This window comes from Vipera ursinii (genome assembly GCF_947247035.1).
Source record: "Vipera ursinii genome assembly, chromosome: 1".
Classification (NCBI taxonomy): Eukaryota; Metazoa; Chordata; class Lepidosauria; order Squamata; family Viperidae; genus Vipera; species Vipera ursinii.
The window spans coordinates 204,436,602-204,461,038 of NC_139512.1; the positions used below are offsets into that span (position 1 = coordinate 204,436,602).

The following is a 24,437-nucleotide window of genomic DNA, read 5'->3' on the forward strand; positions in this document are numbered from 1 at the left end:
TTAAAGGGTTTATTTTGAAAGTGCAAAGGCAACGACTGCAGACAAACATGCATAACTATTCATTTTCAAACTTTGCATTTTGGCATTGGAAACATTTATGCTTATCTGGTTGAAGGAATATATTTGTGGTTCTGTAGCATATCGCCTATTTTGTCTCGATAAAACGGGGGGGGGAAACTTTATATACCGCAATACAATCAGATTGCAACAGCCTGATTTTGTAGAAACTTATCAAAAATATTTTCAGCATATAAACCTTATGAAATTTAGATGTATAAAATGTATTTTAAAAATATTGTATAATGCATAGAATATCCCAACCATTCCGACTCTCACCCTTCATTTCTACAGCAAAACCATTTCTACTGTGCTATTTAATGCAATATTTGCACATTTATTTTCAGCTTAGCAAGTATTTTTATATTCAGGTAGTTGCTTACCATACGTGAAACATTTGTTTGCACATCGTTAAGCATGTCTGATCCAATTCTGTAACATCTCAAACAGGTTGTTTGAAGAAAAAAAAAAGCCTAAATTCTGCTATTGTGGAAGCTGGAACTAAATACAGGTAGTCCTCGACTTACAAGAGTTCACTTAATGACCATTTGAAGTTACAACAGCACTGAAAAAAAGTGACTTATGACCATTTTTCACACTTACGACCATTGCAACATTCTCTTGGTCAAATGATTTACATTTGGATGCTTGACCCCAGGTTCACACTTATGACGGTCGCAGGTCATGAGATCACCTTTTGCGACCTTTCAACAAGCAAAGTCAATGGGGAAAACCAGATTCACATCACAGCAGTGCTACTAATTTAACAACAGCAGTGATTCACTTAACAAACGTGTCAAGAAAAGTCGTAAAACTGGGCAAAAGCCACTTAACAAACTAGCAACATAAAACTTGGGCTCAGTTGGGGGTCATAAATTGAGGACTACCTGTATGCATAATTGTTATCCTTTGTTTTGATTCCTGTATCTAATCAAATGGGCAAAACATTGGAGTCACATATACAGTGGCTTAAGACATTTGTCCGTAACTACCTATGCTTTAACGAATATCATACTTGATGTTTGCAGCTCTTAATCATTAACATGCAGATTTGCAAACTTTTTCTCACAGAAACCTCAACATCTTATTCATGTCAGCCAGATCAAAGGAGGACCTTTCTTGTTTTACTGGTATTATGGCAAAAGGTAGCTGTCAGATAATGGTTACCTGCCCACCATACTGATGAGAAACATTAAGCGCTTGCATAAAACCTTTCAAAAGAAACCTGCAATACAGCGTAAATTTATCCAAAGCCATAGTATTTTCTCTTCTACTGATAATGCCTTAGAAAAGTTGCTATAGTCTTAAAACAGACTCTGCTCCCTCTTCAGATTGTATCAATCTTTCACCTTTCCTACAGTCTTAAAATAGTTTGATAAACTGAGACAAAAGATTGCACATAAGATAGACCAACTTCCCCTATTAAGTCTCTTACGCTTATGAAAATCTATATATGCACTCATTTTGTTATATTCCTTATAAACAGCCTGTAAAATAGGCCAGGACAATCTCCAGGGGCTGAGATCTTACAGTACAAGCAGAACTAAGAAACCACAATCAAGTAATCTGTTTTGTAGGACATCTGATTACTAAGTTTGTCACATAAGCTTTGCCCTATCCTGCTGGCCCAATTCAGAGAACATTTTTATCAGCAGTCTTGGAAAATCAACTATTTTGATTCTCTATTTTGCATCTGCATACTTGTATATTTTATGTATTGGTCACCTTTCAAAACAATCTAACAAAACTATGTTAGCACATAACGAACAATTAAAGCAGCTCTTTCTTAAATAAAGTATGCCCCAATATTAGACTAAGAAGGAAGTGACCCAAGTTTTATCTTAAAGGCCTATTGCAACCGTAATATTTAAACCAGAAGACATGTCTGAAGGGTTATAAAGATCATACTGTAGCTATATTCTGCAGAATTTACTTCCTGCTTTATTACATTTATCTATTGTAGTAATAGGCTGCATCAACGATCATACTGCATTTTAAATACACTAAAACTCAAATAAATTCTGCTTGCATTAATTATATTTCATATAACTGTTTCATTTGAGGTACACCAAAGGAAACAGGCAAGTGACCCACACCAAGTGCAAATTTCTGGACAGCAATCAACAAAAAATATCAGACAATAATCTTTACATATGTGTAAGTTCAGTACAGTAAAAAATTATATTTTATTTGTAATAATTGAAATAATACAGTGAAAATTCTGCTTATTTACATGATCAAAACTTCATTTTCACACCGTGAAGGCATAGTTTCACTGAGGCAAAAGTATCATTCAGTCTCTGCATAAACTCCACACAAATGGAATGAGAGGAGAACAGTCATTCTGCAAAACCTCATTTATCATTTAGCACCTGAACTGTTTTTCGGCCATAATGATAGTAACTGTATGCAGATGCAGTTGTTGTGAAAGCTGTGATGCACCTTCGGGGAGAAAATGATTACCGTATTTTAGTTTCCAAGCAAAAAATGAGATAACGCCAAGTCTAAAAATCACTGCGACACAATTTTTAAAAAACTATTTAAGCTAGGAAGAATCCTACTTGAGGTGGAACTGTTTTTGCTATGACAATTAAAATCTGATATATAGGGCTGGGCTATGCAAAATGCCTAGAAGTTCCAAAGAAATCCTACCTAAGCCAAAATATTTTTTAAAATCGACATATCATACCATATGGCAGAAGAATGCCAAGGCAAACTCCTTCTATAAGAACAGTGAGTTTTTATGTTGCTAGGATTGTAATCCCACATACACTTACATTTTTATTTAAATCAACCTTGGAAACGATACCTTGGAGTTGTAATTCTGTTCCCCTTTTAGTTTGTGACCATCTAATATGACTCTCAAGTTGTTCAAATTGTTAAGTAAAACAATTTATTTAGTCAGCTTAACCCAGCAAATGAGGAAATACATAATTTTTACTCAACAATTTGAACAACTTTAGAGTCAAATTAGATGGTCACAAACTAAAAGGGGAACAGAATTACAACTCCAAGGTATCTTTTCCAAGGTTGATTTAGATAAAAATGTAAGTATCTTCCTTAAAATAAATCATATCTGAATCCAGTACACTTAGACCCAATACTAACATGAAAACAGTGAAAGCATTAGCCATCAAATGTTATGGGCTTATAGTGTGAAAGCTGTTTTTTTTTTTAGTCAGACCATTGCTGTGCTTGCTCCTATTTTTTATTCTATGTTTCTTCTTGCTTTCATGAACTACCTTGAATCTCACGAGCTTTTATTGTACTCCTCACACCGCCTGTTTTTCCACTTATTAATAGTATAACAAAAATTACAACGTTACATACCATAAAGTCTGAAGATACACACTGTCCACATAATTGAAAACTGGGGCAGCTAAAGAAGCTGCTACTAAGATGAGCTGTACTACTGTGTTCACCTGGTAATAGATTAGATGAAAACTAAGGTCACATTGTGAACTTCCCCAGAAAAAGCACCAGACATACAGCACATGCCCGTGATGCCCTTCCCTTACAGTGTAAGCAATGTAATGTAAATCATGGAAATGGGAGTATGGAAGAGTAAACCAAATACATTAAAGATATAATACAGGAAAGAAAATACAACTTAATAATAATAATAATAATAATAATAATAATAATAATAATAATAATAATAATAATAATAATAATATTATTTTATTTGTATAAAATTACACCAACAGAATTCATCTTTCTGTCTTTGCAAGTCACCACTGGTTGCCTTTACTTCCTCTGAGGATCCCATCAACTGATTCCACCCATAACTTTGTCTCCTCCTTTCTCTTTGCCCGTTCGCTCTTTACATATTTGTTTTGCCATTTGGGCATCGTTCTCTTTCAGTGAACAAACCACTTCCACATTTTCTCTCATTCGTTCTTTACTGTTCTCGTTCATATTCCATGTCCTCCACATCTGACCGGGGCAGTAGATTACAGGTAATCCTCATTTAGCAACCCAAAGTGGGACTAGCAAGGCTGTCAGTAAGTGGAATATCATGTGACCCTACCACTTAACAATGGCAGTTTCGGCAGTCCTGGCTGCCACTGTTAAGCAAATCTCGTACAGTTATTAGGTGAAGACCCATCCCCGTTCAAGCCAATCCTGGTTTGTGTCCCTCCCAGACCGAGTTTGTCCAAGGCAAGAGATGCTTTCAGGCGATCACTGAGCCTGAAGAGGCCGACTCCCTTCTCCTGCCTGCCTCGTGGGAACAACGCTGCCTCTGCTTCAACATCCCCCACCTGCCCTCATCTCTGTTCTTTTGGCTGCTCTGCTCGGCACAGTGCGTAGTCCTCGACTTACAACCACAATTGAGCCCAAATTTTCTGTGGCTAAGCGAGACAGCTTTTCAGCGAGTTTTGCCCCACTTTATGAGCTTTCTCGCCACAATTGTTAAATGAATCGCTGCAGATGTTAATAACACAGTTGTTACACGGTGAGTTTGGCTTCCCTGCTGACTTTATTTTTATTTTTATTTATTTATTTTAATTCCATTTATATCCCGCCCTTCTCCGAAGACTCAGGGCGGCTTACAAGCTTAGCAGTAGCCTTCATTCTAGGTATATGCCTGCTTATTAGGGCTTTCGGGCCCCCCCCCAAGCGGCATTATTACAAAGTCAGCTTAATTGCCCCCAACAACTTTGCTTGTCAGCAGGTGGCCAAAAGCGATCACATGACACACCCCCCGAGACGCTGCAACGGTTACAAATATAAACCAGTTGCCGAGCATCCGAACTTTGATCACGTGACCATGGGGATGCTGTAGTGGCCGTAAGTGTGAAAAATGGTTAACTCACTTTTTTTAGTGCTGTTGTAACTTTGAGCTGTCACTAAATCCACGGTTGTAAATCAAGGGCTACCTGTATGGTTGAGATGAAGAGGCTACTGTATGCTGCCATCTACTTGCCACCCTTCCAGCAGAGCAGCCAAAAGGGCATAGATATGGGGGGCGGGGGGGGGGAGGAAGATAGGTGGGATATTGCAACTGTTACAAATCTGTGATAGTTGCCAAGTGCCTGACTCTTGTTTGTATAACTGCAGGGACACTGTGATAGAGGTAAGTGCAAGGACCACTTGTAAGTCTATTTTTTCAGCACCATCATAATTTCAAACAGTCACTGAACAAGTGATCATTAAATGAGGCCTACATGTTTAAGTCATGAAAGACAAACAAATTGCAGGATACAAAAAAAATGATGTTGTAAGGCAATATTTAGTTTGCCAAATGGACACAGCATGACATATTGTTGTTCTTACCTTGCTGATGAATGTTGGTTTTAACTGAGCAGTGACATAGCATGGATTGAAATATCTACTTAATGTCTTCTGTGAGAAAGAAAAAAATTAACCTTGCTTTTAATAAACATGGTGAAACAAAGCCTTTAGTAAATTTATGAACTGATAAAATTGACCTGATGTCTTTAGCAACACAGCATATTTATTCTACGTCTTTATGCTTATATTTAACAGTGCAATTCTTCATGCATATATCTGGCTTACTCTGTAGGCAATCAAGAGTATAAAAATGGGGCTGGGGTTTTCACAGCTTTAGGAAAGATAGTCAAAATGGATTCGTGCTCAAATATTTAACCTGTTTTAGAACACTGTTGTCTCTGTGTTCAATTTTTAATATTATTTTATATTATATTCGTTTCTTTTATAAATAAGTTGAGGTGGTGAACATACCTAATATGCCTTCCTCCTCCTACTTTCCACACAGGAATAACCCTGAGAGGTGCATTTTTCTGAGAGAGAGTGAAAATCTCCCATGTCTGTGGTGGGACTAGAATTCACAGCCTTTTGGTTTTTAGGCCAGATCCTTCACCACTACACACAATTTTAAAGTACAAAATGAAAGCATGAAGCCAGCAAAGCTTAGTAGAGTCCCTGTTCTTTATTTTAGAAACAAAACAAACAGGAAAAATTATCTGATAGTTATGCCATTGACATTTGAATTGTACAATCCTTGGGCGCTATAGAAGGCTGCCTATGCCTTAGGCTTAGACCAGGGGTAGGCAACCTTGGCTCTTTTATGACTCATGGACTTCAATTCCCAGAATTCCTGAGCCAGCATGGCTCAGCTTGGAAACATCTCCCTTTTCCCTCAGCATGGCTGGCTCAGGAATTCTGGGAGTTGAAGTCCACGAGTCATAAAAGAGCCAAGGTTGCCTACCCCTGGCTTAGACTGTCTACATCCACTTTACAAGGAAGATGACTTACAAGAAATTAAATTAAGGAAACAAATGGGACAAAAGAAACATAGGATCTACAGGAGAAGAACTGTGATCATTCCAATAATATTTTGGGTTAATTCAGTAGGATAACTGGAATGACAATACCTCTTAAAAAGATTGTTTTCAGGAACAACATGGAAATAAGGGAAGTGGTCAAACAGACATTCTGAGAGAAAAGTTCAGGAATAGAAACAGAAATGATGTCATTTCAGTGGGAAAGTAGGAGACTTCTGCAGCTGAGAGGCTGGACAAGAAAAGGTCACAGGAAGATAGATGGTGAGAAGATGAGATCAGAGTGAACAAGCTGACAATTCTGAAGCTTGAACAAGATTTTGAAAATGAAAAGGAAATTGGAGTGTACACAAGTAGAGTGTAGCAAGATATAGTAATGAAGAAAGATATAGTAATGAAGAAAGTGGAGAATCAAAGAAAATTGCCATTCTGATGGACAAAGATTATGTATGGTCTTTAATTTTTTTTACAGAAATGTCAGAGAGAGTATTTTTATAATTTTGAAACACTCAAGTGGAAGGCTGGGAAAATATTATAAGGAAATTAGCACACACAGTTTAAGACTTCTAGCCCAAGAGGAATTTGGGGAGGCTGTCCTCTGGAAGCATTCAAAGAAAGATCTGTCATGGACAGAAACACAAAAAACAAGAGCGAGAGAGACCAAATAAGGAAGAACTCCCTAATTCTTTGTGACAAAAAAACACACACCACTACACAGACAATCATTGTCTGTGTAAAAAAAATAAGTCTGATTCCTATTTTAGCAAGCCTGCATTTTGGATCAATTTTCACCTATACTGTTTATCCTATGACTGCTTTGATTTCCTACCTAACGCATGTTAAAACACGGCAGGATACTTACCGGTGGAGGAAGAGTTTTGTATCGGACATAGAAAACAGCAGCAATTAATGTAATGTCCCTTAGAATTATCATTGATGTAAGAGGAACTGAAAAACAAACAAAGTCTTCTTAAATATATCTAAAGTTCACACTCCTGACTCTGGCAGTCCCTGCAGTTTTCTTGGCAACATTTTCAGAAACAGTTTGTCATTGCCTTCTTTCTAGGGCTAAGAACAAGTGGCCAAAGATCACCCAGATGACTTTGTGCCTAAGATGGGACTTCAGATCACAGTCTGCAGATTTCTAGCCTGGTTCCTCAACTGTCACACCAAACTGGCTGTCAGATTGAGGCTACATAAAAATAATTCCAATTTACAGCATATGGATTGCTGCAAAAGATTGATTAGCAGACAGTCTAAATCATTGTCATTTAATTCTATTGTCTACCTCAGGGGTCCCCAACCCCTTGTCTGTGGACTAGTATCAGGACGCAGCATGCCAGCAACCGGTCCGTGCAAACAAGCCAAGCCCCATCCGTGGGATGCAGGGAGTACATGAAACCACGCCCTTTCCGGTCCGTGGAAAAACTTCTTTCCACGTAACCGGTCCCTGGCGCCCAAAGGTTTGGGGACCTCTGGTCTACCGACTCATTACCACAAACACAACACAGATAAATTACAGTGGTTGTTATAACTGAACAATGCATTTGGTTTCTGGCCTGGCCAAAAGCAGCATAGATTTACAGCACTTGGCTGCCTCTTCTCTTTCCCTAGAAGGGGATACCTTAGCCTGGGTAAAAGGGAATAAAATACACAAGATCTATTTTTGTTTGCTATCTATTGTTTTTCTAACCTTAAATCTGCCTTCAAAGGAGAACATATAGCTCAAAATAAATCACAATGTAATGCAAATGCAAATGCTATTCTCTTCTGACTGTATCAACCACCACTTTAGAATTACAACATTATTTAAACTTCAGCAATTTATTTTAGATAATAAAATAAAATCAGGAAATTTAGTTCAATAAACAACATATGGACATACAGGATATGTCAAAAATGTTGTTGTTGTTAGTTGCGAAGTCGTGTCCAACCCATCACGACCCCATGGACAACGTTCCTCCAGGCCTTCCTGTCCTCTACCATCTTCTGGAGTCCATTTAAGCTCACGCCTACTGCTTCAGTGACTCCATCCAGCCACCTCATTCTCTGTTGTCCCCTTCTTCTCTTGCCCTCAATCTTTCCCACCATTAGGCTCTTCTCCAGTGAGTCCTTCCTTCTCATTAGGTGGCCAAAGTCTTTGAGTTTCAACTTCAGGATCTGGCCTTCTAAAAAGCAGTCAGGGTTGATCTCCTCTAGGACTGACCGGTTTGATCGCCTTGCAGTCCAAGGGACTCGCAGGAGTCTTCTCCAGCACCATAGTTCAAAGGCCTCAATTCTTTGGCGCTCGGCCTTTCTTATGGTCCAGCTTTCACAGCCATACATTGCAACTGGGAAGACCATAGCCTTGACTATACGCACTTTTGTTAGCAGGGTGTTGTATCTGCTTTTTAGTGTGCTGTCTAGATTTGCCATGGCTTTTCTCCCCAGGAGCAAGCGTCTTTTAATTTCTTGGCTGCAGTCCCCATCTGCGGTGATCTTGGAGCCCAGGAAAATAAAATCTGTCACTACCTCCATTTCTTCCCCATCTATTTGTCAGATGTCAGAAATAAAGCCCTATAATTCTTAACTATACAAAGTATATTACATGAAATGTTATAATTGGATGCCATTTTCTTTCAAATGCTTCCTTAATCATTTTACACATGATTTTTGAGCACTTAATATGATAACATTTTGTCTCAAAAAAAAATTAATAAAATTGGCCCATGGGGCCTGATTGTTGGTACTCCCTATGTATTGCATTTTTTCATTGGATTTGTTTAGACCAGGGGTCTACAAACTTGGCCCTTTATGACTTGTGGACTTCAACTCCCAGAATTCCTCAGCCAGGCACATTATATAACTATGGTATCAACATACTGAGGTATTGAACTGTGCCAATAAACTGAAAGAGATTTGCTTCTAATATTTGACAATTCATTATTTTTAGATCATTCAGCAAGAAGAATCATTTAAAAGACAGCTTCTTTGCTTACCTGGAATAAGATTTGCACAAGTCAGGCTAATATATAGGATACTGATAAGGATTTTATCAGCCAGAGGGTCCAAGGCACTTCCCAAGGCAGATTTCTGATTGGCCCAGTTTCGTGCAATAAAGCCATCCAACTGAAAATGCAAGTTAGACAAATAGCATGGGAAAGAAACCAAACATTTACATTTCTGTGAGATTTATATCCCATCTTTTTTTTCTCCAAGAGCTCCTGATAATACACATAGCGCTAGCTAATTATAAAATCATATTCAAGCACTACGGATCTAAAAATATTTCTGAACTCACTTTTTTTTTAAAAAAAATTAAAAGTCTGTTTCCATAAAACATTGTAAAATATATAAAGGACTTACCAAATCTGTTATTCCAGCCAGGGCAAACACCCCCAGTGCTACATTAAAATCTTCTTCAATAATCAAATAGCCCAAAATAGGGGCCAAACCAATCCTTGCCATTGAAAGTAGATTAGGGATAGTCCAAGGATTTTCATACTAGAACAACAACAAAAAAAACATAGAAAAAATATATTACAAAACAAATATAAATAATCTGAATATAATGTACTTTGATACTATGGAAGGTAAGAGGTGAACTCTGCATGTTTGATGTGTTTAATTGCTGCATTGGAATGTATGTAACTTTTCTAAGAATTTTCTTAGAAAAACCGAATAACCAGCTATTCCTATCTCTCCTGTTCCAAGAACCGCAGGGACCAACTTCTACTCTATAAGCAACAAAAATGGGCCATGACATCGACCAAATGAAAAGGGTTGATTTGTTTTTGAATTGTTGCAAACCTTTTGGGGGATTCTTACATCAAGGTAAAAATTCTTCTTCTGAACAGCAAATGAACTGATTATCAGATTAATGAAAGGAAACTGCTACATCAACCCCTCTGAAATCCTCAAATGTTCAGAACAAAGCAGGACAGGGATCTCCTTGGGATGGTTATGTCTACTTCAAAAAAAACCCTTCTCATGACTATTCCACTGAGATTCTTTTGTGGTTAGTAATCTAAAAGGATCTTAGCTTCCGAACCTTCTGCTTTAACACATTGGCTAGAGACCATGTTTCCTCCACCCACATCAATTCTGAGCTTATGATACTACAGATAAGAAGACACTTGTGTCCACCAGTCCTAAATTTGTAGGTTACCAACAATCACAAGCTACCTTGTCATATAACTCAACTGTGATAAAAAAAAGAATCCATATTGGTACATCTCTTCATTTAACATTTTTGTGACTAATTATTTGCAGTATTTCTTTTTTTTATCAGTCACTGATTTCTTGAAATAACAGTTTTCATGTGACCATTTCCCCAACAATTATAACATCCTTTCCCTGAAAGTTTTGTGGGTTTTTTGACTTTTCACCACAAATGGTACTTCACTGTTTGTATCCAGGACCCAAGGATTTATCTTAAACCTGCCGTATTTGAAGGCGACTCCTCTCTGATCCCATTATTGCATTTGGCTGCTATCTTTTTTCATCTTTAGCTCAAAGAGAAACTGAAAATAAAATTGAGCCAAATTCTATTATTTCCTCCAGGTTATATATCTTGGCTCCATCTAATCCACAGGTGTCAAACTCACCAGGTCACATGACATATTGCGACTTTTCATGACTTTTTGCATTGCCGTCAATGGGGTGGGCGTGGCTTCGATATGATGAAACCGGCCTGCGGGGCTGGCAGTTTGACACCCCTACATTTCTTTAACGAGTATCAAATGCCACATAAAATTTCCTCCTTTCTCGTGAACTAACAGGTCCCATTTTAGATATTTAAATATTCAGGGTTTTTCAAGACACTATATAAAGGAGCTTCTTCCTTTTCAATCAAACTTTAAACAAACTTTGAACAAATTTGAGCTTTGAACAAATTCTCCTAATTTCCATTTTTAGCAACTCACTCAACAATTGACATAAAGATGTAGGGATCTTCCTCAGGCATATATAAGCTAAACTCCTTAGGAGTTACTGTCTTTCAAACAAACTGTAAGCTGCAACGCTTCAGTTCCTTGTTGCCATTAAACTCTTTATCTCTTACATCAAGGGTCTTCAAACTTGGCCCTTTTATGACTTGTGGACTTCAACTCCCAGAATTCCTTAGCCAGCTGGTCATAAAAATTTCAGGGTTATAATGCCCTCTATAGATGGATGGATGAATGAATGAATGAATGAATGAATGAATGAATATGTGTGTGTGTGTGTGTGTGTGTGTGTGTGTGTATTTTTTTAAAAAAAAAGTAGTATTAAAGTTCCTCCAAAATAATAAGTAATGATTTTACATATTAAATAATGATTTTACATATAAAATAAAGTTTAAAAGTCATCCCACCAACATTTGAAATATGGTTCACACATGCACAAAAGCCTGAGTCATCAGACATTGGATATTTATGATTAAAAACAAAAAGTAAGATTTTCTTACGGAATTCTAGATCTTCTTATATGCTTCATTTCCAGTAATATATTCATTAATATATCTAAGAATTTTACACAATATCATATTCTATACTTATTTAGCCATTCTTAGAAAGTTGCTGGCAGAACATATATTCAAATGACATGCTAATATAATAAAGAGGGTAGAAAATAAGTTGCCATTATAAGGATAATCATCGAAGATGCCAGCAGAGTACTGAAAAGCAAATTGTATCAAATAGTTATAAAGCTCACATTTATACAAACTTTAGCCAGCAAGTCCAACATCTAACAGAAACACTGACTCTCATATCAACTCTTTCAATCTAATGAACTACTGTATTTCTTTCTATAGTACTACAGTAAAGGTAAAGGTTCCCCAGCACATGTGTGCTAGTTGTTTCCAACTCTAGGGGCCGGTGCTCATCTCCGTTTCAAAGCCGAAGAGCCAGCGCTTGTCCGAGGACATCTCCGAGGTCATGTGGCCGGCATGACTAGATGCCAAAGGCGCACGGAACACTGTTACCTTCCCACCGTAGTGGTCCCTATTTTTCTATTTGCATTTTTACGTGCTTTCGAACTGCTAGGTTGGCAGAAGCTGGGACGAGTAACAGGCGCCCACTCTGTTACGCGGCACTCGGGATTCGGCCCGCCAAACTGCCAACCTTCTAATCGACAAGCTCAGCGTCCCAACCCACTGAGCCACCGCGTCCCTTAGTACTACAGTAGCTATCCCAAAATAACCTATTGAAAAAAACATATCTCTTTTGATGTCAGTCCATGTAATAACTGCAAATAACTGTTAACCTTGGAGGAGTACATGTTTTGCCTCCCAGAGAAGGCAATTCTGAATTTCAGAGGGTTCCCTTGCTAAAATTCATCATTAACTGGTGACTGCAGATTTTATCTGCTTAGTAAAGACATACTATACTCACCAAAGCACAATATGTTTGTCAATATATCCAGCTGTTTGAAACAAGCTCTCATTGGAACCAACTGATTTTCATAACTACAAAAAAAGTTGTCTATGGAGATTCTCAATCATCCAGGTCTTGGTTGTCTTAAAGTGCTTTTCCAAAATGCAACTGGACTTTTTGTTTTTGTTTTTTCCTTGAAAAGAAAAAAACCCCCAAGAAAGTCTAGTTGCATTTTGAAAAAGTGCTTTTGGTACAAAAAAAGTTGCAATAATAATTTGAAATGAACACATACTGGCCTTACATGCTATTTCTGAAACTAAAAAAATTGCAACATGTGTGTTAATAGAAGTTATTAGGCAGTCCCACATCTCCCAAAGTCAAGCATCATGTGGATGTATATAGTATTGGTTTTTTCAGCATGGTAATTAAATGCAGCAAAACCACAAGAACAATTTCACACACCAGTGATATGATCGGCGCAACCGCATTAAGTGTTGGAAGTACAGGTAGTCCTCAGCTTACAACCACAACTGAGCCCAGAATTTATGTTGCTAAGCGAGACATCTGTTAAGTGAGTTTTGTCCCATTTTACTACTTTTCTTGCCACATTTGTTAAGTGAATCATTGCAGTTGTTAAATTAGTAACATGGCTGTTAAGTGAATCTGGCTTCCCCATTGACTTTTCTTGTCAGAAGGTCGTAAAAGATGGGTCACATGAGCCCGGGACACTGCAACCGTCATGTGAGTTCAGTTGTTAAGCATCCAAATTTAATTTTATTCTCTCTTTTGTATTGTTTTTAACTTGCCCTGTGAACCACCCCGAGTCCTTCGGGAATAGGACGGTATATAAATTCAACTAATAAATAAATGTAAATCTCGCAACCATGAGGATGCTGCAACAGTCCTAAGTGTGAAAAATGGTCCCAAGTCACTTTTTTCAGTGCCGTCGGTCACTCAACGAATTGTTGGAAGTCGAGGACTACCGGTAGTTTAAATGCGCACATCAAAGGGGAAGAGGCCAGGAGACATCCTCCCTAAGGAGAAAAATCACTTTCCTTCTTTAGGGATGAGACGTAAAAGGCGAGTTTACTTTTCACATAACCAACTGTAGTCCTGTTTCCAGGAGGCATCGCTTTGGACTGCTCAGGACTGTTTTCACGTGCATGTGGCAGCCTAAAGCCAAGGCTTGCTTTCTACCTCGCAGAGCTTTTTAAGAAGTGTTTTAGGGAGGCGCAATCCACCGGGTGAGCCTGCTACCCGAAGCCTTACGCAGGGGTCTTCAAACTTGGCCCTTTTATGACTTGTGGACTTCAACTCCCAAAATTCCTTAGACAGTGTGCCTGGCTGAGGAATTCTGGGAGTTGAAGTCCACAAGTCATAAAAGGGCCAAGTTTGAAGACCCCTGCCTTACAGCCTGGACTTATGTCGACCAAGGGGGGAGGGAGTAAAGAACAAGCCGGGGAAGGAGCCGCCTCCCCCTGCCCGCCCCTACCAGTTCAGCGTATCCGCGGCGCTCTGTTTTTCCAGCATCGGGTCGTTCCGAGGACTCCGCCGCGCGCCGGATGGCGCTGCCGCAGCCGGCGCGCGAGCAGTGAGGCTGCCCAGGTCCGCCGGAGGAGCGACCGAAAGGGGGCGCCCAAGACGCAGTGCCCAGAGGCTTGGGGCTGGGAGGGCGCACGCGCAGTAGCAGACGTCGCCCCGCGCCCGGGGTAGTCGCGGAGTGGCATTCCGCGAGGCTGCTCGAGGAGGCCGCGAGCCTTGCTGGAGGGCCGCTCCAGCGCTCGCCACCTCTTCGGCTCCTCGCGGCGGCGGCGGCTGCTACGGTGGCCCCCAAACACCGTCCCGGGCTCGCGCTCCGCAGAAGACCCCACCCCCAAGCGCTGCCTTTGACCAACCAAGCCGCGGTCAGCATGGCTTGGTTGGGGCAGGGGGTGGGGGGGGAGGGAAGAGACCTTTCTACCAACGAGGAGGAGGAGGAGGAGGGGCAGAATTGAAACATGCCCCTCCCCTCCTGCTCTCCCCCCGCCGCTGGCCGTCCCCCTCTTCCATTCAACCGCGCTTCCGCACCTTCTACCTTACGGTCCAGCCGGGAGGCGGTTTTTACGACGCCTCCGCTGCTCTTTACGGCAAGAGGCACCCCGCTTATTAAAGGAACAGCAGCGCTGCTTGGCGAGGAACGAATGGGTGATTCCTGCGGGGTGTGCAATAAGCATCTCTTCATTATCTGAGTACCTGTCATTTCTACCCGTAGCGTGTTTAGTATAGAACAGGGGTCTTCAAACTTGGCCCTTTTATAACTTGTGGACTTCAACTCCCAGAATTCCTCAGCCAGCATGCCTGGCTGAGGAATTCTGGGAGTTGAAGTCCACAAGTCATAGAAGGGCTAAGGTTGAAGACCCCTGGTATAGAAGTAAGTGAAAGCTCAAGCTACGAGGCTGTCCTTTTTTTAAAAAAAAAACAACCACATTATAATTAAACCGAGAACGTTTGGCGTACCGATTTGATGTAGTGGTTAAAGAAAACCAAGGCTAGAAACCGAGAGACGTGAGTTACAGGCACAAAGGTGAGTTATAGGCACCTTAGGCACAAAGGACAGCCTTGGTGGAGCAGTGGGCTAATGCCTCAAGTAACACCAGCTGCCTGCAATTACTGCAGGTTCGCATCCCACCAGGCTCAAGGTTGACTCAGCCTTCCATCCTTCCGAGGTAGGTAAAATGAGGACCCAGATTATTGGGGGCAATTAAGCTGACTTAGTAATAATGCCGCTTGGGGGTGTGTGTGTGAAAGCCCTAATAAGCAGGCATATACATAGAATGAAGGCTACTGCTAAGCTTGTAAGCCGCCCTGAGTCTTCGGAGAAGGGCGGGATATAAATGGAATTAAAATAAAAATAAAATAAAGTCAGCTGGGTGATCTTGGGCCAGTCCGAAATCTTGCCAAAAAAACCCCTGCAGAGATTAGTTCGGGCCATCGGCAGGAGTCAAAAACTGACTTGCAAGGCGCAAAAAATAAAATAAATTGGAAATAGAACAGCCCCTTTGCAAGCACAGCATGTGAAGAAACCGAGACGGCCGTAGCTGGTCTCCAAAAACTTAAGGACCAGGCTCGATTAATTTTTTAGGGGAGACTGCTAACAAATCCCTGGTGCTGTAGGCTAAAACCAGCATCGAAGCCAAGGCAACTGTGCTGAACATACTAGGGTAGGTGCTTCATAAAGTTGATGGACATTGAGCTGGATCCAAAGGGACATAATAAAACTACATGAATGCAATCTGAAAGTTCTATTGCATGGGGAAGATGCAGGCATGTAAGCCAGATGATGATGGCTGAAAAAGTGGGTGGGTGGAAAGGGCGTTTTTGTTTTAAAATGCTATCAGCACAGTATTGTAGGAAAGAGCCATTTTGTATCTAAAGATTGGCACTAGGGGAAAAACAAAACCACAAACTACAAATTACTATTCTCCCTGGGGTGTGTTTAAGTTAAGGTAATTGTTTTTAAGAGCTGGTAGAAAAATAGCCAAGTATAGATTAAATAAATTGACAGAGGTCCAAAACAGATAACTTAGTATTTTCTCAATTCCTTTCCCACAATTATATATATAAGGTAGAAACTGGACTACTGCAAAATATGTAGCAGTGTTGCGTAGCGGCAATCTTGGAGTTACAGTAGTGGGGAAAGTGTACAGCAGAAATGCCACCTTTGGTTAAGTTTCCACCAATTTTTTTTCTAATTTCTTTATAACTGTAGCCTTGTTCACTTAATAATACTATTTTACATCGCTTTCTGGGCAATCAGTCAACTCTTTGCACCATTACTTTAATTTTATTACGTTTTACAAGCTCACTAAATGAAAGAAACAAAACCCAACCAACTTGATAGCGATCACATAACACCAATGTCCTCCTCTCAGCTTCAATACATGACATCAATAACTGAATCCTGCTGTGATATGATTGGCTCATTGCCAAAACAAGATGACACCTGATTGGCTGTCTAAACACTCATGCTCATTGGCTACAACCAGATGAAGGAAAGCTACCTGATATCAACCTAAGCAAGTTGTGCTTCCTTTTTCTGGTTATTTGGCTGTAACTTTTCACAGAATAAAGTACAGATAATTGAACAAACTTTGTTGCATCACATTCTTGATTAAATTATCTTTCCATTGATATATATAATTTTATGGTACTACTCCAAAAAACAAAGTGGTGTTACTAGCCATCAAACCTCAAAAATACACTCTTCCCAAAAGGTTTCCACAATTTTGGCCACTACTGTATGTAAAGCTAGGATAGAATACCAGTTTTGTAGCCCTCAATCAATCACCAAAATTCAGTGGCCTCACTTCTAAGAGTTTTAGTTTTTAAAAAGTTGATCTTACAGAAGCCCTCCAAAATCTAAAAAAGAAATACTCTGGTCGTGTACATGGCGTACTTATATGCCACTTCTATCAATGCTCTGCCCACTAGAGGACTTACCACTAAGTGAAGGTAGGGGGAAAAAGACAAGTCCATCTCAGTAACTGGTTTGCCTGTTCCTTCTTCCCAGATATTTCTCCAACTATATTGTCTGACCTAGCGCTGGGCTTTCTTGTTGGTATCCCATTCTAGAGTCCTTAGTGTGGCCAAAGTTGATTCTATTACTACTTGCTAGACTCGAAAAGGTTGGACTTTCCTTCAGATCTAATCTTAAAAATAATGTGCATTAAAAATTACTAATGAACCAGTTGCCCTTTTTAAAGAATATGTAAACTTTATTCAGAATATCAATACTTGTATTGTTTACCTTAGAATCAGCTATCTGTTGTAAATTGTTAGTGGAGTACACATTAATATTTTAAATGGCCAGCGAAACTTCTCACTAATGGATTGGTGGTAATTACTAGTGCTGTGGAATAGAACTCATTGGCACCCAGTTGTATAGAATCAAGAGTAGAGCTATCGTATCGAGGTTGCAACGATCCAGACAACCACTAGGCAGCAATCTACATTATTCTTGTTGCCATCCGGTTGGTGTCCTGATGTTTAAAACTTTTTGATTAGGGGAAGGTAATCTGATACTATCCAGCTATTTTGAATTTTTCCCCCCTATCAGCCTCAAATGGAAAATAGTAAAGAAATTGAAATGGCGTTGAATATTTCGGCAAGAAATATGTCCAAAACATAACCAAACCAACCATCAACATGAAAGAAAATGTTTGAAAGACTAGTCTTCAGAAAATTTGTGGGAAGATCTAGATGGACAATACTGTATCTAAGACCTAAGAATATTTTGCACTACAAGAGTTTTGCAGTGAAGAGTAGAAAACATTCCCAAAGCAATTAAGATTTTTAGCCAAATCTTATCTATTTCGAATCAGTTACCTCTGCCAAAGGGTGTGTTCAAATGTACTGACTGGAAGGATGTCCAAATATGGAGCAGTTTCGGACATCCCTAGGGTAGGGCAAGTAACACCTCTGCTATGCAAGCTGCAGTGGAGCCAGTTTGCTTTCAGGTCCAATTTAAGGTGTTGGTTTAAAGTCATTCCTGGCATGGAACCAGTTACCTGACAAACCATCAACCTGTTCCCCCCCCCCCCCGCCTTCCCCATATAAGGCAGGGAAGGCAGGCTGCAGATCCCTTTGGTTAAAGAATTTCAACCAGCGAGATCTAGGAAGAGGGCCTTCTCTGCAATTGCCCCTACCCTTTGGAACCTTTTACCTACAAAGGTGAGGCAAGTCCATTCTTCCGGCCTTTCAGAAGGGTGCGAAGACCTGGCTACCAATTAGCAGGGGGGGGGGTGTTCTCAGAGTGTTATGCAACCCTGGGGGTGGCTTGAGGGTGCTCCCTTTGCCTTGCTAACCTTTTAGCTCTGTTAACTTTTTAACTTTGATTTTTTACTCTTAACTTATAAATTTTAACCTTGTTTTTTTAACTGTTTGTAACTGTGTCTTTAGGTCATTTTTATATCATGTTTGTAAACTGCCCAGAGTTGCTTAGGCAAGATAGGCAGCGTAGAACTTTGCTAAATAAAAACAAATAAATGTAATCAACTGATTCTGTCATTTCAAATCATACATATATTACACCAGTGGCAGATAATGTCATTGTTATTTTTCATTGGGGAAAAAAGCAATAGAAATTTGTCCGTACCTTGTCACAGCTATTGCATTGCCCAATGAGACACGCGTCCCTTTTTCTTTAATTCCACTAAGATAATAAACAAAAATGGCTATCCACATAGAAAACCTTCCCTTTTTGCTCATGGATGGAATTTTACATATATTGACGTGAATCTTGAGTACTGTACAAACTCAGCTTTTTGTCAAATTGAGAATTACCAAACTAGGTGTTTTAAATAATCCAACAGTGTATTATTCTAATGGTATAATATTTAGAACAAGAACTTTGCTCATTCACAGAACACTAAATAAATGCAAGTGTAGTTTGACTTAAAACGCACACCATATTCATAAATTAATATGAACATAAATAATAGGGCTAACAAAATTGCTCAAATCATTTGTTATGCCTAGGCAAAACCTTTTAACAAGAACGATTTGAAACATCACTGTATATAGCTTTCAAAAGTATTATAATTAGTAAATGAGTTGCTTCAGGTCAATACATAGTTAAATAAAGACCTTTCACTTTCCTCATCCAGAATCTGAGATATTTTCCATGTTCTTTGCGTCACAACACATACCATCAAGCTGAGTCATCAGATTCTCATAGAACCTTTTCCAGGGATGTCAAGGAGAGGAGGAGAGAAGTCAGCTTCCTCTGCCCTTATTACATTCACATCAATTCTCGTTTCAGATTGTTTTAACCAATGCCTGAATTCTACACTTTCTTATCAGCAGGCAAGAATTCAGCTGAATAAAAAAACACAAATGAGTTGCAGTCCTTTATGTTCCTTTCTTCTTCTTAGTAAACAGTTTGGCTTCTCTCTAGGTATTGGACTACTTCACATTGTTTGAAGCTGATATAATCTTGGGCCTTTCTTCAAGAAATAACCCTGATCATTTAAAGATGCAATGAAGTTTTCAAAGTCAAGTACCTAAAAAAATAAAAAGCAATAGTTGTGTGATCAAGACCAACTACAAAATATTAAGTTGTATTGGAAAGAATGCTTAAAAAGTCTTTTCCATTTTTTTTAACAGGAGAGGAACATTAAAATGGTATGGAAACTTTCCATTTAAATCATCTAGGAGGCAGGTAGGTAGGTTGGTAGGTAGGTAGGTAGAGATAGATAGATAGATAGATGATAGATAGATAGATAGATAGATAGATAGATAGATAGATAGATAGATAGATAGATAGATAGATATGGAATGTAGCCAATGCATCCCTTAAAGTGGTGTTTCTTAAGCTTTTTTTTCTCTCAGGACCCCTTCTCATTTTTAAAAATATTTATAGAGGACTCCAAAAGAGATTGTGTTTGTATGGGTTATATTTTATGGATATTTGCGGTATAAAAGAATTAACGTTGATGCACTTGCTACTGTTGCTGCTTCTCATAATTGTTTGATGGGATTTAATATTGTCTCATTTTCCAACAGAGGCACTGAAAATAGTTTTGATTTTGTGGACCTCTGAAAGAGTCTCGAGGAACCCCCACTTAAGAAACAATGCCATCAGGCAATGGTTTGTTTATCTGGTACCTTAAGAGTCAATGTAACTCCTGGCAACTGCCAGGAATTTCTGAAGTTTTCTTGGCAAGATTTCGGAAGTGGTTTGCCATGGCCTGCTTCCTAAGGCTGGGCGGGAGGGACTGGGCAAAGGCCACTCAGCTGGCTTAGTGCCTAAGGCAGGACTAGAAATCCCATTCTCTTGGTTTCTAGCCTAGTGCTTAACCACTACATTAAACTAGCCTTCTTAATGTATCCTGGTCGTATTTAATCTGTTTCATTTTTTCAATTGATTATTTTAAATGTTATGCTTTAAAAGGCAAAAGGCTTAATAGATATCCTGAGTTAAAATGTAGCAAAATAGATTTTCTTAATGAAAATTGGGCAGATAACTTGTGTTCACATAGTAAAATATTGCAGAAAGAATACAGCTTTAAAGGACTTTCGGTTAAAAAGTCTAAACGTTACCACCATCCAACAATAAAAATTCCTAAGCAAGATTTTTTTTGTTATGTGCAAGTTATATTATCAATAATATCAAACTCAAATATTTCTAAAGCAGACATGTCAAACACAAGGCCCGGGGGCCGGATCCGGCCCGCGAAGTGGTTTCATGTGGCCCGCGAAGCCATCCTGGAAACAGTGAGGGAATGGCCCCCACTGCCTTGGCCCTGGCCCAGAGACCCTCCTTCTGCCAGAGACCCTCAGATCTGTCCCACTCCTGCCCAGGCCCCCATAGGCACCCTTGATGCGAAAGATGTAGAGCTGGCCACGCCCACCCAGTAGGCCATACGCACTCTAGCCACGCCCACCCAGTAGGCCACGCCCACCCTGGCCATACCCACCCGGCCCCTTGAGGGCAACTGCAATGCTGATGCGGCCCTCAATGAAATTGAGTTTGACACCCCTGTTCTAAAGTAAAGCTGGAGCTCCAGGGTCCCTTCAATCAATAGAGATACTGGAAGCAACAATAACCCTCTCTTCCAACTGATAACATCAATACCTGATAAATCAATAGCTAATTTAATCCTTCTAGAGGACATATTTATTTTAACTTACTTTCATATTTAATTCATTAGCAACCTGCCGGAGTTGGTGAAGCTCAAAAATGTTGTTATAAGTTCTTTCTGCAACACGATGGAGGGCAGAAATAAATTTCTTTGCTTGTGACCTATTGCTCATTCCAGAACCATGTTGAGAACGCTCAAAATCCAATTTCCCAAATTCATCAGAGTAAGTTCCTAACATACTTGAGAAAAGAGTAAACCAAAATGTACGTCGTCAGCAAGAAAGTAAAATTAAAAATACAATTGCAAATGAGGCAGAGAAGTGTCTTTGAATTTTTCCTTAATCAGAAAGTTTAATAAAAGAACACATTTACTTTATAATTCCACTCAGGTTGTGCTTGGTTTATTGAATGCAAGCTACTATACTTTGGATAATTTTTCAAAATATTTTGATTTATATTTACTGAAAAATGCATCAGTTTGTATATTGTTCAGTTTGCATGTTGCAAGCTCATAGATTTTCATTTATTACCGTGTACTTTATTAAGTTTGTACTACCTGTATTTCATTATTTCAACAACATCCTCGGCATCTTCTTTGGTGGCCTTTTCTCTTAACTCTAATCTCGATCGTGCCTTAAAGAAAAGGAGTAATGCTAATATTATATCCAAATCTCCAGTATTTAATTGGATTAGAAATGGCATGGTTAAAATCACATTCATATTAAAAATAGTTCACCAAATAGGCCACAGTTTGCTTAGCTGGGCTGACACACAATACTAAGCCATAAAGTATGTTTTACAAATCATTATGGTTGAGTTCACATTCCATGTCAAGTCAAGTCCCATGACTGAGCATCCCGATTGTGAAAGAAATTGAAACTGGAAAAAAAGTTACATTATTCAATTTGATTACTATGTTATTGTCACAAGGTTTCTGAATTTTGTGGAAAAATTTTTTTTTGGTATTTTAAAAATGTGTCAGCACAAACTGGTGAATTGCAAATAAAGATTTTTATTACTAAAGCGTTAAAATAAATACAATACACCATTCCTACTAAAACTTAAATTAATTAAAAAAGATTGGAAATGTGTGAGAGAAACTATGCTTTAGCAGCAAAATAGGTGTTCTGCATATACTGTAATAGTCTGTTTTAATCCCCTAGTTTAAAGGACCATACATAGTTGACCTAAGCTTGCTGATTAGAATAAATAGTATTGTTTTTATACCGCTCTGCCTTTAATAAATTCTCATCCATGATTTGATCTTGGATGAAAGGGCGGACTATTTGGCATATATAGTAGTGGCCAAAATTGTGGAAACCTTTTGGGAAAAGTGTATTTTTGAGGTTTGATGGCTAATAGCACCACTTTTTTTGGGAGTAGTACCATAAAATTATATATCAGTGGAAAGATAATTTAATCAAGAATGTAATGCAACATAGTTTGTTCAATTATCTGCACTGTATTCTATGAAAAGTTATAGCCAAATAACCAGAAAAAGGAAGCACAACTTGCTTAGGTTGATATCAGGTAGCTTTCCTTCATCTGGTTGTAGCCAATGAGCATGAGTGTTTAGACAGCCAATCAGGTGTCATCTTGTGGTTTTTTTTTAATCCCATTTATATCCCGCCCTTCTCCAAAGACTCAGTGCGGCTTACAATCTAAAGCACAAATCAATGTGCTTAGCAATAGCCTTTATTCTATGTATATGCCTGCTTATTAGGGCAACGAGCCAATCATATCACAGTAGGATTCAGTTATTGATGTCATGTATTGAAGCTGAGAGGAGGACATTTGTCAGTGTGTTATGTGATCGCTATCAAGTTGGTTGGGTTTTGTTTCTTTCATTTAGTGAGCTTGTAAAACGTAATAAAATTAAAGTAATGGTGCAAAGAGTTGACTGATTGCCCAGAAAGCGATGTAAAATAGCATAATTAAGTGAACAAGGCTACAGTAGAAGAAAAACTGGTGGAAACTTAACCAAACGTGGCATTTCTACTGTATACTTTTCCCAAAAGGTTTCCACAACTTTGGCCATTACTGTATCACTGATTCCCTTCTTGGGAATGTGCCTATCTGTATTTCAGATGCTCCATCAGTTATAATTCCAAGGTAAATAAGGTGGAGCGACAATTGTCATCTACAAGATACTTCAGGAGGCAACTGGTACTGCTCCATAGATAACTCAGTGTGAGGTGCTCTTTTTATGTTAGGTTTGAAGGACAAGTTGAGCGTGATGTTGTTGTACTGGCCTCCCTGCTACACAGCAAATGTTTTGAATCTGTCTGACCAGTAAGATTTGCTGAAGGAAGCACCATTTTCCTGCAGACAAAATGCCACCTCCAGGGACCTCCGGGTTCAAATCTATTTAGTGATTTTTTTCTCTCCTATGGAACAGCTTACTCCAAGACATCTGGACCACTCCCTCCTCTTTTTTATTTCTATTTCTTGTTTTTGGTGCCTTCAAGTCAATGTTGATATATACACCCGTGTGTGTCTGCATGTATATCTATATATATTGTATATACATGTGCATGTGTATAGATCAGATGCCAGTTTATGAATTTATAGCAGGTACTATATGTTTCCATAAAAAATGGTAGGAATGCTGGCTTTCCTCAAGTCACAAAAAATATTTTAGATTTGATCCCTTTTCAATCTCAGATAGCATCAACATGTGCAATTTAAAATAAACCAGCTAGAAGTCAACGTAAGAAACCTCCACAGTATAGTCTCTGTGTTTTAAAATCCAGTACTTTGGGCTGTCAAAATATACCTACTATAAAATACTTAGTGACTGTTATAAAATGAAAAAAGTACCTCAGTAAGGCGGATCAATGATTCTAGCTGTCGTGTGGTGATGGGCGTACTATCTGCTCTTTGACTTTGTTGTCTGAGCTCAAGATAGAATTTCTGGAGTATCTGAGCGGCTTCTGGAGATAGTTTGGGATGTACATATTGCCTTGCATAGCCGACATATTTCTTTAACAACTGATGCGGAATTGGGTCACAGTTTTCTCCTGGAATGAGCTAAGAGTTAAAAACACTATTTAGATATTGCAACATTCCATCTCAGCTGGAAAAAATAAATGGCATGAGCAGATAGGAGCTATAAAAGTCCTCAAAGAAAGCAACATGACACAAGTTAAACCTCCCACC

General features: G+C 39.1%; 2 protein-coding genes across 3 annotated transcripts in view; both read right to left on the reverse strand.

The window, feature by feature from the left end:
• CRLS1 (cardiolipin synthase 1) lies at positions 1-19,603 on the reverse strand. 2 transcript variants are annotated; one of them, XM_083348876.1, is made up of 7 exons: positions 19,345-19,603; positions 9,669-9,806; positions 9,302-9,431; positions 7,186-7,271; positions 5,335-5,403; positions 3,388-3,479; positions 1-2,499 (listed from the first exon to the last, which is right to left on the reverse strand). In XM_083348876.1, exons 1-7 carry the CDS (start codon positions 19,345-19,347, stop codon positions 2,412-2,414), a joined length of 606 nt encoding a protein of 201 aa, XP_083205002.1. In that variant the 5' UTR covers positions 19,348-19,603; the 3' UTR covers positions 1-2,411. The 2 variants fall into 2 exon arrangements, with proteins under 2 accessions (XP_083205002.1, XP_083205001.1); XM_083348875.1 differs by lacking the exon at positions 19,345-19,603 and adding an exon at positions 14,151-14,719.
• MCM8 (minichromosome maintenance 8 homologous recombination repair factor) overlaps positions 19,573-24,437 on the reverse strand; it is a 27,121-nt gene continuing 22,256 nt past the window's right edge. Inside the window, exons 16-19 of the mRNA XM_083348873.1 lie at positions 24,099-24,308; positions 21,835-21,911; positions 21,329-21,518; positions 19,573-19,698 (exon numbers count right to left, since the gene is read on the reverse strand). Coding sequence (XP_083204999.1) covers positions 19,606-19,698; positions 21,329-21,518; positions 21,835-21,911; positions 24,099-24,308 — 570 coding nt within the window. The 3' untranslated portion in view covers positions 19,573-19,605. The remainder of the gene's footprint in view (positions 19,699-21,328; positions 21,519-21,834; positions 21,912-24,098; positions 24,309-24,437) is intronic.

Bases quoted from the DNA above. Each gene is read 5' to 3' on its own strand.
- CRLS1 (XM_083348875.1), bottom strand. From the start codon at position 14,657: ATGTTTCAATTCTGCCCCTCCTCCTCCTCCTCCTCGTTGGTAGAAAGG. The intron at 9,432-9,668 runs GTAAGTCCTTTA...TTGCATTTTCAG, and splicing joins TGGCTGGAATAACAGATTTG to TTGGATGGCTTTATTGCACG. The intron at 3,480-5,334 runs GTAAGAACAACA...ATCTATTACCAG, and splicing joins AACCAACATTCATCAGCAAG to GTGAACACAGTAGTACAGCT.